This window comes from Aplidium turbinatum, chromosome 12 (genome assembly GCF_918807975.1).
Source record: "Aplidium turbinatum chromosome 12, kaAplTurb1.1, whole genome shotgun sequence".
Lineage (NCBI taxonomy): Eukaryota > Metazoa > Chordata > Ascidiacea > Aplousobranchia > Polyclinidae > Aplidium > Aplidium turbinatum.
The window spans coordinates 19,016,673-19,031,810 of NC_137483.1; the positions used below are offsets into that span (position 1 = coordinate 19,016,673).

Below are 15,138 nucleotides of genomic sequence, written 5' to 3' on the forward strand. Positions count from 1 at the left end.
ATTTAAGCTAAAGCTTCGTGAAGGCTCAAGATTGAGGGAACGCGATAAACTGCAGCTATATAATACTGCAATATACTAGGGATGTTAGAACCGCAAAATGACCGATTTCGAGTGCAACTAATTGTTCACTTTGCACCACTGCGACTGGGCGTCGACCACAATGAAGAAATAACTAATACGATTGGTCAGAGCGCATGGTGTGTAAACTAGGCTTAAAAAGTATTTTGGAGATCAATGTGGGTCGACTTAAACTTTCTTGGAAATTCAGGCGAGTATGCAAACTTGGCTCCGGAAATTATTATGCTAGACTGGATAGTCAAGATGGCCATTACCTGCTGTGTGATCCAACAAAGCGTGCAAATTACTCTGGGTCTTTAATCTGAACTTGTGCTTATCTCGAGCACAAAATTATGCTCCTGGAAAAACACTCATTGACGGAGTGCCAATGCTTCAATTTATTAAAAGCGTGATAAGAAAAAGTGAAACCCAGCCAGACAGTCATAAAATGAACGTTTGCAAACGTTGGATCAATCTAAAAAACGACTGAATTCCAGGCTGGTAGATTTCACAACATGAAAGGTAAAAATCCTGTTATTAATAAAAAGCTGAGACACAATTCAGCTGGAAAAATAGCTATTTTTACATTGTTACGAGACGTTGAAGAGACGTAAAAACGGCAACTTTTGCTAGCTCAGTGGAATAAAAATAACTCTGACGTCACTGTTGTTACGTCATCCAAATATGTGACATATTTTATACGAAAGAAAAATTTAAAACAAGCAGTTAAAATTACTTAAGTATTCACTTGCACAACAATTCGGCAGCAGTGGCCGAGTGGTTAGCGCGTTGGGCTCGCAGTCGAGAGCCTGCAAGTTCGACTCCAGCCACCCGCACTTGCTGTTGTTTCTCTGGGCAAGAAACTTTACGATAATTGCCTCTACCCAGTGATCGACTTCGAGTAATGGGTAGTACCAAATTTCAGTAATAAGTAGAGTAAAACAACCGGAAACAGACATTGCAGTCGGCTGCAACGTGGGTCAGGTGTACGTCGGAAGGCGTACACCGATGCATAGCGCTCAAGTCCGCTTTCCCGCAATGCAGGGTAAAGATATGAAAAACAAACAAACAAACACAAACAAACAATTAACGTGAAGAAAACAAGAAAACAATTGTTGAAGTTTACGAGTTTAACGTCGTATTTACGTTGCAATAATGTTTCGGCTTGTAGGACGCTGATGATAGCAATATACGATTCTTGTGACAATAACGTCAAAATAAGTATCAACAACAGACTAAAAAGTAGCAATGTTTAGAAACTTTACAACCACTCTATTGCAACATGCATTTTGAAATTAAAAAACAAACAAAAAAAACAGCTCAAACAGCAAAATCAGTCATTTTTGTAAAAATGGCGAATTTTGCTGTCTGGGAGGATATAGTGCAAACCGAGAGATCATGGTTCTATAATGCATTTTGTAATAAACCTAACGAGCAATGAAAATAAAAACAACACAGCAAAACTACAAGTGTAAGTTCGGGAGAAAAGTTATTTTGACATAACATAAAAAATAACAAAACTAATGGGTCTAATTATAATATTTAATCTATAACGAAACTAATTGAACGCAACTTCAAAAGTGCCATCGTTAGGAGATTTTTGAGTTGGTTGCATACATTACATAATTTATCTATGAGAAATATCCCAGCAGCCATCCCTTTACACGGGGAGAGCGCTGTGACATTGCAACAGTTGTCACGCAGAAACCACTAAATTTACCAGCTGGAAGTTGTTGGAAGTCGTTCTCTAGCTACAAAAATCTTCCTTTTTATATTGATTCACTGTTAAAAAAATGGAGTGTCTCCGCGGCGGGACCGGAAAACACTATGATGTCACATATAGTTTCACGTCACACCTCTGCTTTGTCATAAGCACAATCAGATCTGGTTAACAATAAAATCCAGGTAGAGGTTTGAAAATTGAAATGCTTGAAGAGTTGATTATAAATGCGATTAACCGGATTCGAGAGCGTCGCACATAGGAACAGAAATAAACTATAACAAACAAAACAAATGAAAAGAAAACAAGATAATGCAAACGATCGTGGTAATGCTCTCTAGGAGTGTATTCGTTCTACCATTCCAACTTCCATACGAGATCGGAAGAAATCATTATTGGCTGTGTCTAGGGAGAGCTTTGCTCCCTGATAAAACTTTGCAGCAATTTTCTATTTTAAAAGTAATTTTTATAATGTTTTTAAAGACAGGAAAAAAACAGGAAAGTTTAAAAACGACATCTACATAAACCATATCTCTTCGGTCGGGGACATAAACCGCTGTTCTTATGAAATAAATAGTGGGTCATGCATTGATAAGATTTAGACGCCTTGGGAAGGGATTCAAATAAAACATTTGGTTCAAAGAATAAAATTGACACTCTTCTGCCAGTGCAACGATTGAATGTTGTCAAGCGACAAACAACACCCATCGGTTTGCAGATCCAACTCTCCACGAATCAAGATGTATCGTTGAAGCGAATACATTTTACTGTGACTCCATTGATCCAATCATCACCGTTCTGTGCATGGGCGAATTCTCCGCACCCTTCATCAGGCAAGGGTAGACTAACCATGAAATTAGACAACGATGCATTCGAAACACACGTTGTCCAATGATTTCCGTTAAAAACACAACCAAAGTCTTCTACAAACCTGGAAAAGCAAGACAAGTTGACCATCACGCGCAATGGATTGCCGTGAAAACAAATAAAAAGTCACAACCAATCAGCAAATAAGTATCTAGGAAATATTTGGCAGAAGAGCTGTCACTTATTCTTAATCTCTATATTTTTGTAACATCACTATTGCCTGATAAATGCTCAGACAGCAAAATCTGTCATTTTTACCTTGATTCAACGTCTGCAGACGTTGAATCAATGTTAAAATGACAAGTTTTGTTGTCTAGGGTTGGGGAGAGTGATATATCTGGTGGATGGTTAAGAAAACGAATAGTCACAGTCTGTTGTTGTCAGGCAGGCAATTGGTGATGTAACTTTTTGTGATGTCGATACATTTTATTTCTATGTCAGAGATCCTTGTATCAGTCAGTTTCGTCGATGCTGTACTACGTATTCTTTCAACCTTCCACCTTGTAATAAAAACCATAAGTGGTAAATCAACAAACAAAAAAACCAACGACTTACGAGGCAAATAGCATTCTTATTAATCCACCATGGGAAACTATTAAGACGTTGAAGTCAAAATCATCACTTGCTTCTATTCCTGCATCCATGTGGTCTTTGACGAGTTTACAAAGACTCCTGCATACAAGCACAACAGATCAGTAGTGGAAACTTGGGTTGTTTAAAACGAGTTTTTAGACAAACTAAGCGAAAATTATCAATAAAAATGAAATTAACGTAATAATAAATGCCGTTTTGAAAAATTTTACTTTGTAATTTCACGCACTTTTTTCATTCCGACATTCTCAAGCGCGTAACTTCAAAACCATAACAGAACACAACTGCATGGATTCAAAAAGTATTTGTTTATAAAGAGACTTATTTTGAAATGAAACCTAGGAATGAAAGTCAAGATTAACTTTTAAACTTAGTAGAACTAGTGTACTAAGTTAACTCAACTTAAGCTAACTTAACTTAGTAGAACTACTAAAATAGTTCACCAGGCAGTTCATATTTTTATTTATCTTTATGTTTGTCGGAAGTAGTCGATGGCCGTCTTGCACATCTAACTTGACTTACAAAAAGTCAAAAATGTGAAAACCTTACAATTTTTGAATTATTATGCCTATTTTGAACAAGAATTATACAAAAAAGCCGTGAAACCTGAAGAAACCACTCGCTCTTTCTCGAAAAGCAACAGGCGTCTCCCCTCCTTCAGGTGTGAAAGAGGTTATCGCTTGCCGATGGTGGTGAGCAAGCTTTGACATCTCACTAGAAGGTTTGCCTGAAAGAATATCAAAGCAAAATATAGTCAAATTTTTTTCAAGCAATCAAAACCACAGACATATAACACTGTTAGGATAAACGTTTAATCACCATTATTGGGTTACATTTCGGAGATTGGCTAAAAAAGAAGACCCCTTTGATGAAATAAAGCAAAAAATTTAGCATTCAACAATCACTGCTTAACTATTGACTTCACTTTCCACTGAAATATGTCAGGGCTGTAAGTGTATTCAATTTTAATAAAACTATTGGAATGAAAACGAAAGTGCATATTGCATTCGTTGAGTTGCATAAATAGGACACACCTTCAAGGCAGCCAAATCTCCTCTCTCTCAATCGTGCATCCAGTTTCATTTTAGTCAAATCTTTATGATTTTCTAAAAAAAAAGACACTACGTGCACTACTTGTGAAAACAAGTTCAATATACCGATGCGTTTGAACAGCATTTCATAAGATGCAAATTTTAGCCGAATGTAGTACTACCAATTTGCGACCATCAAATGCTGGTATTTGCACGGGTGTGCTACTATTCGGTGAGTCCGATTCAGTGAGTTCCTAACCTCTAACCCTAACTCCTAACCCCTAACCCTAAAACGGCAATGATAATTAGGCTACGGTACCCAATAATTAAAAAAAAAAATTGAAAAAATCCCCCGTTAAGGGGTCGGACTCACCGAAACGGGCCATTCCGATTTGCACAACACTATAATCTCTTAACACAATTTTTAAGAATTGATTCAAAGAATGTATTTACTGTGCTTCCATACATTGAACTTCGGTTCTTTTTCAATAAAACTGTTAAGCCGGTAATGGTATATTACCAACAATGTTACAATTCATATTAATTTTGATGTACCAGTACAGTATTCCACTGTTGCCCTAAGTGTTACATCACATGCTAAGTTATGTATAATGTATACATAGGCGTCGATTTTTTCTTAGAAGAGAGGAATTCTGGGTGGGCAAGAGTTTTCAAACAGATTTCATTGAATGTGTGTTTGCAAATTCGCAATGGTTCAGTTTTCGAAATGAGCATATTTTTACTTTGGCAAAAACGTTGCCGAGGCCAAACGGCAAAATTTGAAATTGCCGCGGCAATTACTGTGAATATTTATTAGGAAAAGATATTGTACTAAAACATGTAAAACGAGAAGCGAAAAATATACTAGAGTAGTCTATTACGAACGCATTTTTGATTTATTGTGGTGTAATAATACCAAAATTAGTGATAAAGCGAGCAACGCGATACGCACGCTGTTACGGTAATTCACGTTAAAAAACTCACCGGGAGGGGAAAGTAAGTTAATTTTGGGTTGATTCAACGTTCGAGTCAGCACAAATCGATTTAATTTTTCCGGCGGGTTATATTGCGTAACAACAATGCCCAATAAGAAAGTTACGTTTGTTTTACATTAATTCGACATCTAGCGATGTTGAATTATCATAAAATAACGTGAATTACTCAACCAGGTACAGGTAACATATTAATAGCTCCCTGCGAGAAGATCGCCTCGATTTACGTAAGCTTATAAGCCAACATAATTTCGGCACAATTGGGACACTGCGAGCAACACAAAGTCTGTTTGATGAACTAGCCAGAATCGGTATCATCAGATGCTGTATCAGCTGGACGAGATAACGGAAAGCGAGGCGCAACAAGGAGTAGATGCTTACAATAATTTGACGTCTACTGGAGTTAAATCAATGCAAATAGCAGGCCTTGAAACAACTTTTTTTTTCCGGCGGCCAAACGTGTCCGACTGAAGCAAGCTGTTCGGCGGTAGGCACTTTAACATTACCCACTGGTCGAAGAGGTACGCAATCATGCGTGACATGTTCAATCAATATTTGTGTTTTAGTCACAATTTCGACTTGTTAAAGTGGCTACCATTAAGATCCTTCTTGCACTCAGTTCAGTTGCAGAAGAAAAAATAGTATTAGCAGAGGGTGGGAATCGAACCCACGAAATCGAAATTACTATACTCCTCTGCCCTAACCATTAGGCAACGGTGGTTGTGGTAAAGCATTCAGTTAAATTTCTTTGTATCAAAATTTTTGATCAGAATATCACGTCACGAGTCACATGACTGAAATCAGCTGAATCGCGAATGAACATGTCACGCATGATTGCGTACCTCTTCGACCAGTGGGTGATGTTAAAGTGCTTACCCTGTTCGGCGGCCAATCACAAGCACATGGCGGCCATCGGAACTTCGACACACATTTTTACTTCGGCAGAAGCGAAAAATATACTAGAGTAGTCTATCACGACCGCACTGTTTGATTTGTTGTGATGTAATAATGCCAAAAGTAGCGATAAAGCGAGCTACAAGATACGCACGTGGCACGCTGTTGCAGGAATTCACGTTAAATAACTCACGGGGAAAAGTAAGTTAATTTTGGGTTGATTCAACGTTCGAGTCAGCACAAATCGATTTAATTTTTCCGCTCGGTTATATTGCGTAACAACAATGCCCAATAAGAAAGTTACGTTTGTTTTACATTAATTCGACATCTAGCAACGTTGAATTATCATAAAATAACGTCAATTGCTCAACCAGATGCAGGTAACAAATTAATAGCTCCCTGCGAGAAGATTGCCTCGATTTACGTATACACTAACATAATTTCGGCACAATTGGGATACTGCGAACAACACAAAGTCTGTTTGATAAAGAACTAGCAGTCAGAATCGGAATCATCAGATGCTGTATCGGAGCACGAGGTTGTCGCGTCATCACTGGAATCAGACACATCAAGAGGCTCATAGCTTGGCTGTAAATCTATACCGTCTTTGCCGTTTGCAATGAAGCGTCCACGTTTTGCGGCTTTCGGGCTTTGATACCACTCCACAGGCCTCTTTTTTTTCATAAAGATCCATCAGGGTGTTGACTAGGGAATAAATCTATGCTGTGCCATAACGACTGGGAGGAATGTTTAACCCTAACATTACAAGCGCTCGTGTGGCCTCGGCATTTTCATTGCCGACGATAACTTTGAGGACTGAATTTATCGCATTAATAAAGTGTATTGTGGGGTCACTTGCATCCAGCTTATCGTCAGACATCAGCTGCTTGATCACTCAATAATGTTAACAATTCAAGCATTATACAGGGTGTATTGTGATTTATCGAGTGCTTTAACTCTTTTCTAGTCCTTTGTGATTATAAGTGGCAAAGTACTACTACTTTATTTACAAGGCCGCTTGTGTAAAATTTTCTCGGAACTTCATGGCGGACAAATGCGGCCGACGGAAGGGCGAGACCCGGCGGACAAAATGTCGGTTTTTGTAGGTTAATCGCGGCGATGGCCGCCTTCAGTTTCGAGGCCTGAATTATAGGGTGATATTTTTATAAAAGATTCTCCCAGCTGGGCACGTGTCTAAGCGCCGGCGAAGTAGGAAGTAACCCAAATAAAACATCCAGCAATAGTAAGATTGAATCAACATTCTAGTCTGGTGTAGTCTAAGAAAATTAGTTTTTTCTTGTAATCTTGTTGTCCTTACAATCACCTCGGCAATTGCCGACGCTAATTTCGAAAAGTGTGGTTAGTCTTTCTCACAAAGACTGTGTTTAGCGTCGCTGCAGCAATTAAGCTTTAATAGGTTGGATGTTTTCTTTCTTGCATCTTGCGATCTTATGAGCGCTGCTAAACTAAACAAACTTCTTTTATGTTTTCCTTTGCGACCTAAAAAGCGCGTGACTCTTGACCTGTTATCTTTAAAGGGGCGCCTTCGGATTTGCCGCATTTGTAAAAGCGATTGTTTTTAGTACGTCTTTAGTTTGTATCGGTTATTTAATTGTCATGTTCATTATTATGTCATATTCACATTCCCTTACGCTGACCGGGAACTGTAGTTTGATTGTGACGTAACGAAAGTGAAACCATTCGGAGAAAAGATCAAACGTGGCTTTCTCTCACCAGGAATTGCCAGCTGTGGCAGTTGCCGTAGCAACAACAATGCAGTGCGTACCGCCGTTTTTCCACGCAGCGTTGTTATGGAATTGCTTTGTTCTGTCGGACACCTAGCGAGAGACATAGCGTAAAACAAGAAGTTGCGCTGCAGTTGGTTGGATAGTCCAGCGTTTAAGAAAAACGGAAATAATTGTAACGAACACTTCATAGGTGGCATGAAAACAGGGTGGGCGAAACATATTTTGCCCACCCTCGTTTCACGGCAGGGTGGGCGTCGCCCACCCTGCCCACCCTATTTCGACGCCTATGAATGTATATACTATGAATATTTGCTTACCTAGAATTTTACAATGTATTCACGAGTATTAAAATTCAACTCTCATGTTTGTGAGTGTCATATGAAAAAATCACATTCATTTACTTGATAATAGTAAACATCACATTTTTTCTGGTGAAAATTACAAGAGATAGACTACGGTACATCAACAAACACTTAAAGTCAACACAGCAATGCACACATCGTTTTCCATACTTAAATATTCATCATTCTGTGCCATGGCCAGCTCACAAGTCTTTTGGGCACGTTTGAGGTCGCTGGAGAAAATGTGTGAATATCTTTGATCTGAAATTCTCCTGCAACCAGCAGTGAGCTTTGATTGTATGAGTAAGCATGAAAAACAAAATCCACATACACCATTTCTTAACTGTTGCCCTGTATATTGAATAACTGTGGGTACGGTAATTGGTAACACATGTTGAAGCCAGCCAGTAACTAGCTCAAATAAAACTTATGAACTACTAACCTACAGTACAGGAAGCAACACATAAATCCAGAAAATGAAGTTTCAACTGTCAATCTCATTGACTCAAATTTTTTAGTCTAAGTGTTATATACACATATATATAGGCGTCGAATTTTCAAAAAACCTTGGGGGGCGAGAAACGTGATGACGTCATAACCATAATCTTATTTTACTCAATTAAAATAGTCTTTGATTAAGCTTAATGTCTTGTTTATATTGACACCTAGGTCGCAAACCGAATTTATTAGAACCGCTGCTTGAAAGGATAAGTTTTACGCATGCAGTAAGCCTAGTCGTAAAAATTTTGATATTGTTAGCTCATAATTGGAAGTTGGAAAACAAGCCGATTCATTTTCTATTCGTGAGACTGAATAACAACGATCAAGACAGTGAAATTATCGAAATAAAACGCAAAAAATCATGATCTCAAGCAGAGTGGAAACCCGCTATCAGTTTTATTAGCTTCGTTTCGCTCGTTTTGGTAATTACTTACCTTCAAAGCGTTAACAACGGCAAAGTGTTTTCTCTTCTGTTTTTTTATAGAAAGTCTTTTATCGAATACCGTATATATTCGAGATGTTCGCAAGCGATTTTCACCTCAAAAACACAGGTTCAACTCATACACGGGACAAGCTCGGCAGTTTTCAAAATGAACGCACTTTTGCTGCGACAAAATCATTGCCGACGTAGATTACGGAGTGTGACATTACGTCGACCGAAGCAAAAGTTTTGAATACGTTTATTTGCAGTGATTCAAACATAATTTACAAATTTAATGATATCTTGTCAATTCTAAACTTTATGCTCTTGTTGAGCAATATGCAAAGCTCACCAGACAAAACAGCAGAAAGAGCTGTTTTAAGAGATCATTTTTTTTTTCTACGCATAGGATATAATCGTTCTAATTACGTAACATGTGATGATCGTTGAAGTCGATGTCAAACCCTAGCGGCCGCAAAAACAATGATGTCAGGTTGGCTAGGTGATAATAGCGGTAAGAGACGTCGTTAATGCAGGCAATGTCTGTGACCAAGACCATTAAACACCTTTTCTTTTATTGGTTTTCGATTTAATTTTCACACATTGCAACAATACAATGCGTTCTGTTGAATCATAACACTGGGGAACAATTTTGAAATTTTTTTTTGTTGACTTTGATTTTGCACTTGATTTAGGCTAATTCCGGCGTGCTGATTTCAAAAATGCCACCAGTTTTCTTCTATCACGTCAAGTTTTTGCTCTACAGCATACATCCAAAATATGCAACTTTTCACGAGTTTAGCCGTGTTGCTTTTCCATACGTAAAAGGAATGCACAAGCTAATCATACAGTAAGTTATATACAAGGAGGTTCAACTGAATTATTAAGTAAAAAAGGCACATGCATCGATTTAGGTGGATGCTAGGCTATTTCCCCATTTTTGGTAGGAGGATGCAATCATCCAACGAAACTAGATTACCGTGATGAAATTGAAGTTAGTTGCTTTCCACTTTCAACCATGTATGTACTACAATCTACATGTTTGTTTGTTAGAATACTATCTTGTCTGCGTCTGCTGTTTCTCGTCGTCAGTGTCTAAATAATCCGGATTCCTTTTGCTATATTTGCAGCAGTTTTACTATTTTTAGCCAAAGAAAAGACGTCATTTGTTAAACAAGCCTACTTCACATATTTTAAAAATAAAACTTGGTGATTAAAATAAGTCTTGGGCACCCCACAAGGTATGCAAGCAGTGTATCGAGAGTTTACGGATGTAGACCAAGGGAACACGTGACAAATTGGCATTCGGTAGACCCATGGTTTGTGGCGAGAGCCCAAAGATCATTAGTCTACACAATTACTTTTGCTTGGTGCAAACTTCAGGGTATAAAAAGAAAAACAAACGTAAAATTGAGTATTCAAGTCTTCCATCAGCTATATGTCCAGTGCCTCATTCAGTTGAAATCCTAGTTCCAGTTTTCGTTCAAACACCTACGCTCGAAGATTTGGATCATGATGAATGTTTTACTGATGAATCAATCATTCTTTATTACAAAAATATATGGAAAGTCAGCAAAGCCCAATGGGCATATGCATTTCGCTCTAACTGTAGAGCATCATTACTCATTAGTGCCTTATTCAAATAGAAACTAAACTGTAACTGTAACTAATACAATAACAACAATAAATAATATAATAATAATAATATGTAATAGAAACTAAACTCTAACTGTAGAGCATCATTAGTGCTTTATTCAAATAAAATCTATTTGAATAAGGCACTAATGATGCTCTACAGTTAGAGCGAAATGCATATGCCAATAGGGCTCTGCTGATTTTCCATGTATTTTGTAATAAAGAATGATTAATTGATACTTGATGGAGAATAGCTGGCCTGCTGCTTCTTAGTCTGGAGATCCCCTAGCCTATCCTAAATGGAAATCAATATATGTATTGTTTTAGTGATGGCAGGCCTAATGATGAAGATTTTGAAATTGAAGACGATTCAGAACGTGGTGTATTACATCAACATGAGTTGAATGATTTGGCACGAGATTTAGAACTAGGAAAAAAAGCTTTGGAACTCTTAGCATCCAGATTAAGTTAAATGAGAAAAATTTACTTTGAAAAAGAGCGAAGGTATCATACTTTCGATCGAAAGAAAGTGCGTTTTTACCGTACTTTCGAAGTGACAGTAGCTTTGTTACCGAGATCTGACCTTAAACCTGGTGATCTCAATATTCTACATGAGCCACTTGTTGACAGAGAGAAAATTATTTTCCCACCTCTCCATGTAAAGCTCGGCCTAATGAAGCGATTCGTTAAAGCATTGCCAACTGAAAGTGAAAGCAACTGTTTCAATTACTTCGTTTTGGCTTTTCCTGGCCGGTCAACACAAAAAATTAAGACTGGTGTATTTGATGGTCCACAAATTCGGCAACTGATCAAAGATGAACGTTTCAGTGGTTCAATGTCAGAATTGGAAGAAAATGCGTGGTTATCGTTTAAAAACTTTGCCAAGGGGTTTCTTGGGAATACACGGGCAGAGAATTATATCGAAATTATTCAGAAGCTATTGGAAAGCTACAAAGAACTCGGCTACAACATGAGCATCAAGATGCATTTTTTGCATAGCCATCTTGCTAATTTCCCGGAAAACCTTGGTGCGATCAGCGATGGGCAAGGAGAAAGATTCCACCAAGATCTGAAGGTGATGGAGGAAAGATATCAGGGAAGATGAAACTTGCATATGCTGGCTGACTATTGCTGGAGTATTAAGCGAGACTGCCCATAGCTTGAACATGCCAGGAAAAGCTACAAGCGTAAATTTTGCCCTAAAAGTCGCTCTTTATTTGTCCTGCAGAAGCAATATCCGTTTTAAAAAATAGAATATAGCTGTACAAATGTTTATTTGAAAACCATGGAGTTACTTTCGGTTGCTTGTAGTTCTTAAAACGTTTTATACAATAAACGCAGATGTCTTAAATGTTGTACTTTTTGTGGGTTATGAGACAAAGTGGTGGGTGCCTAGCTCAAAAACGTGACGTGATAGAAAAAAACTGATGTCATTTTTGGATTCAGCGCCCAAAAGTTAGTCAAAAACAATTGTTAGATCGAAGTCAACAAAAATTGTGTTCCCTTGTGTTGATCACACAACGGAAAAACCTCGTTGAAAATAGCGCGTCTAATTTAGCTGGTTTACTTAATATTGCGTGAATAGTTATTACGTGACTATTCCAGCAGAGTAAGTTACTCAACGATCTACTTTGCAATTTCCACATTATTACCGTATGAGAAAGCCATGCGACCAGTTGCTGTTTTGCGGGCAAGAGCAACGTAGGCTATTTTTCGCTTTCGGCATTCTTTAATTCCTTTTAAATGATCTAAATCTCTTTCGCGAAGTGTTTTATCTTAGAAACACCACTTGTAATGACTGTTTTTGTTGCCCCTCAACCATAAATTTACGGGGGGCGCCGCCCTCCAGAAGTCGGCGCGTATGTAATTGTACACATATATATATACAGAACATTCGTAAGAATATTATATATATGGGACGGCAGAAATTCATCAAATTACAACATAAGGATATCAAGTGATAGAATCATCATAGCTTGAGTAGGCTAAAAATGAGTATTGAGTACCCAGATGACTAGCATTTGGACTGGTATGTGCTGAGTAATAAATAAGTAAAAACCTCAAGCTTGAATTAAGAAAATTTCTCAGAATTTTAGACGAGTATAATTTACTCACTTTCCAAGACGAATCGATTGAAGCTTTCCAGTTTCATTCAAAGGCTCGTCAAATTGTCCTTGCAAAATTCGGAGCTTATTCATTTCTGTCTCTCCATGACGAACAAGTGTTAAACGAAACTTTCTATTCATTTCCACCAAATATGAAATGATTAGCTGTATCAGCAAATAATTAACACTGTGAGTAAAGCAATAGCATGATAATAACAGAATATTCAATAATAGCTTGATAGACATTAGACACATGCACAATTTGCACATGTACCAAGAACAGGTTTCAACAAAGTATATATAACACAGTGGGTGCTATCATTTTCTACGAACAACGTTAGACAAAACTAGGCTTCTAGTTTATTTGCACAAGCAAAACATCGAATTCTCGACCACATTTCCACTGTGAGGGAAGTTGAGACTAGAAAGAAAGTGACACCGAAGAGAATTTCTATACATGCCTGAGAGCGAACATGTTTTCCTTTATACAATGTTGTGTTAATTTCGGCAATTGTCTAATAATGTCCTTGATGACATCTGACTGTTTTAACCGGTCTTACCGCTTCATACACTATCAGAGAGAAAAATAACTTTGTTTGTAACTTTAACCACTCAACTTACTTCAGCAACCTTATAAGATTCTATAATATTACATAATTAGCTTACATCCCAATAAAATTTAAATCCAAATGTAGAGAAATGCTTAAGTATGCTCAGAAATGCTTAAATAATCTGGTTATCCAGGAAAGACCATTTGGTCATCCAGTCACCTGCTCAACTATCAGCAAGTTCTTTATCTTTAATCACTAATTCTTTACACTACAAGCTTGTTAGTTCTGTCGTTTTTGCGAGCTCAATCAATCATTAGTTTATTTGTTAGAAACAGGAACAGTACCGTACAGGTTCAAACGAAATGACCATACGATCTACTAGTCAATTGCCACCCTCCAGACATGATAACTTTGTCATATAAAACATTAAAAGTAACAGAAATATACAATGTTTACACACTTCAAACTACACACCCAAAAAAAAAAAAATTTACAAAAATGTTGACACAAAATTACATGAATCAAGCAGAAATTGCTCAAATTTCCAAATAAACATTTTTAATTGTATGTTATCGAGTTAGTTGCTCCCCGTGTACTGAATGTGACAGATGTCAAACATTGGCAAAATACGTTTAACCTAAAGATGTTTAGTAAAGATAAATGTGTTTGAAGAACTTCGAAGTTTTGCGTCTCAGCGTTAGTAAGTTTAACTTTGCACCAACAATCAAGACAAACATTAATTATCGAGAAGAAAACTACTGCACAGCTGGTACATACTAATTGAGCATAGGTTAATTTTCCTTTGGCAACTTAATGAAACAATACAGAAAGTATACGCACTCAGAAACATTGATTTAAACAATTCAGATTCTGCAGTCAATTCTTCTGACTACCTTTTGTAAAAAAGTAAATACCTTCAATTGGTTGAACAATAAAATCACCATACGAACTTTTGCATCCTCCCTTCCTAAAAATGTAACGCTAAATTGCTCTCATTTGAATAAAAATTCCATCCTTCTCTCCTTTCCTCTAGCAAAGCGCTCAATTACCTTTTCGGTGAAATCTCTATCTCCACAAATCATGTTGTTTTTGATTGATTAAATGGCTAGAGCAGAAAGCCTTTCTGTTGCCATGGTATTATGGAGAAAAGTTTTGATTCTCTTCAGCGTAGAAAAGCATCGCTCTGGTTCTGCAGTTGTCATTGGGGTATGAATTAGTATTTTAAGAAGCTTAATAACCTCAAAATTCAGAAAACGTTGATTGCAAACCTTCAAGATTTACTAATGACAACAGCTGCACCAAACCTGTCACGACATGCATGTCCTCTCTGAAATACAGCATAGTAAGTTCAGTTTTAACTTTTAAGCTTTTCTTTCTCTAACATTGGGTATGCAGCAACACAATTGTCTAATGCAGAAGTTGGAAAATTGCTAACATATATTCTAAAGCATTGTTTAAGCAAAGTAACTTACTAGCTTCCAAGTGGTTTGTACGTTTCAATCTTTCCTGGCATTGAAATAAAATAACATCACAGACTTCTTTATCTTCTGATAACCTGTCGTCCTGAAGTCTACCCCTGCTTGCAGCTGGCAGGGTAAAATCTTGATTGATATCTGATCTAGTTTTTTGTATATATATAATATAAAATAATATTGCTTAAACAAACTTACTCAGTGAATTTTTT

General features: G+C 37.3%; 1 protein-coding gene across 1 annotated transcript; it reads right to left on the minus strand.

Moving 5' to 3' along the window:
• Window positions 1–437: 437 nt before the first annotated feature.
• Window positions 438–13,986, minus strand: LOC145780963 (fructose-2,6-bisphosphatase TIGAR B-like). The gene is made up of 6 exons (XM_082592647.1): window positions 12,914–13,986; window positions 8,413–8,513; window positions 4,270–4,341; window positions 3,842–3,962; window positions 3,200–3,316; window positions 438–2,708 (listed from the first exon to the last, which is right to left on the minus strand). The coding sequence occupies exons 1-6, from the start codon at window positions 13,171–13,173 to the stop codon at window positions 2,513–2,515; spliced, it is 867 nt and encodes a 288-aa protein (XP_082448773.1). The 5' UTR covers window positions 13,174–13,986; the 3' UTR covers window positions 438–2,512.
• Between the last annotated feature and the right edge of the window lie 1,152 nt (window positions 13,987–15,138).

Coding starts and splice junctions, on each gene's coding strand:
- LOC145780963 (XM_082592647.1), bottom strand. CDS start 13,173: ATGTGCAAATTGTGCATGTGTCTAATGTCTATCAAGCTATTATTGAAT. Junction 3,963..4,269: donor GAGATTTGGCTGCCTTGAAG/GTGTGTCCTATT, acceptor ATATTCTTTCAG/GCAAACCTTCTAGTGAGATG. Junction 2,709..3,199: donor ATAAGAATGCTATTTGCCTC/GTAAGTCGTTGG, acceptor TTGCTTTTCCAG/GTTTGTAGAAGACTTTGGTT.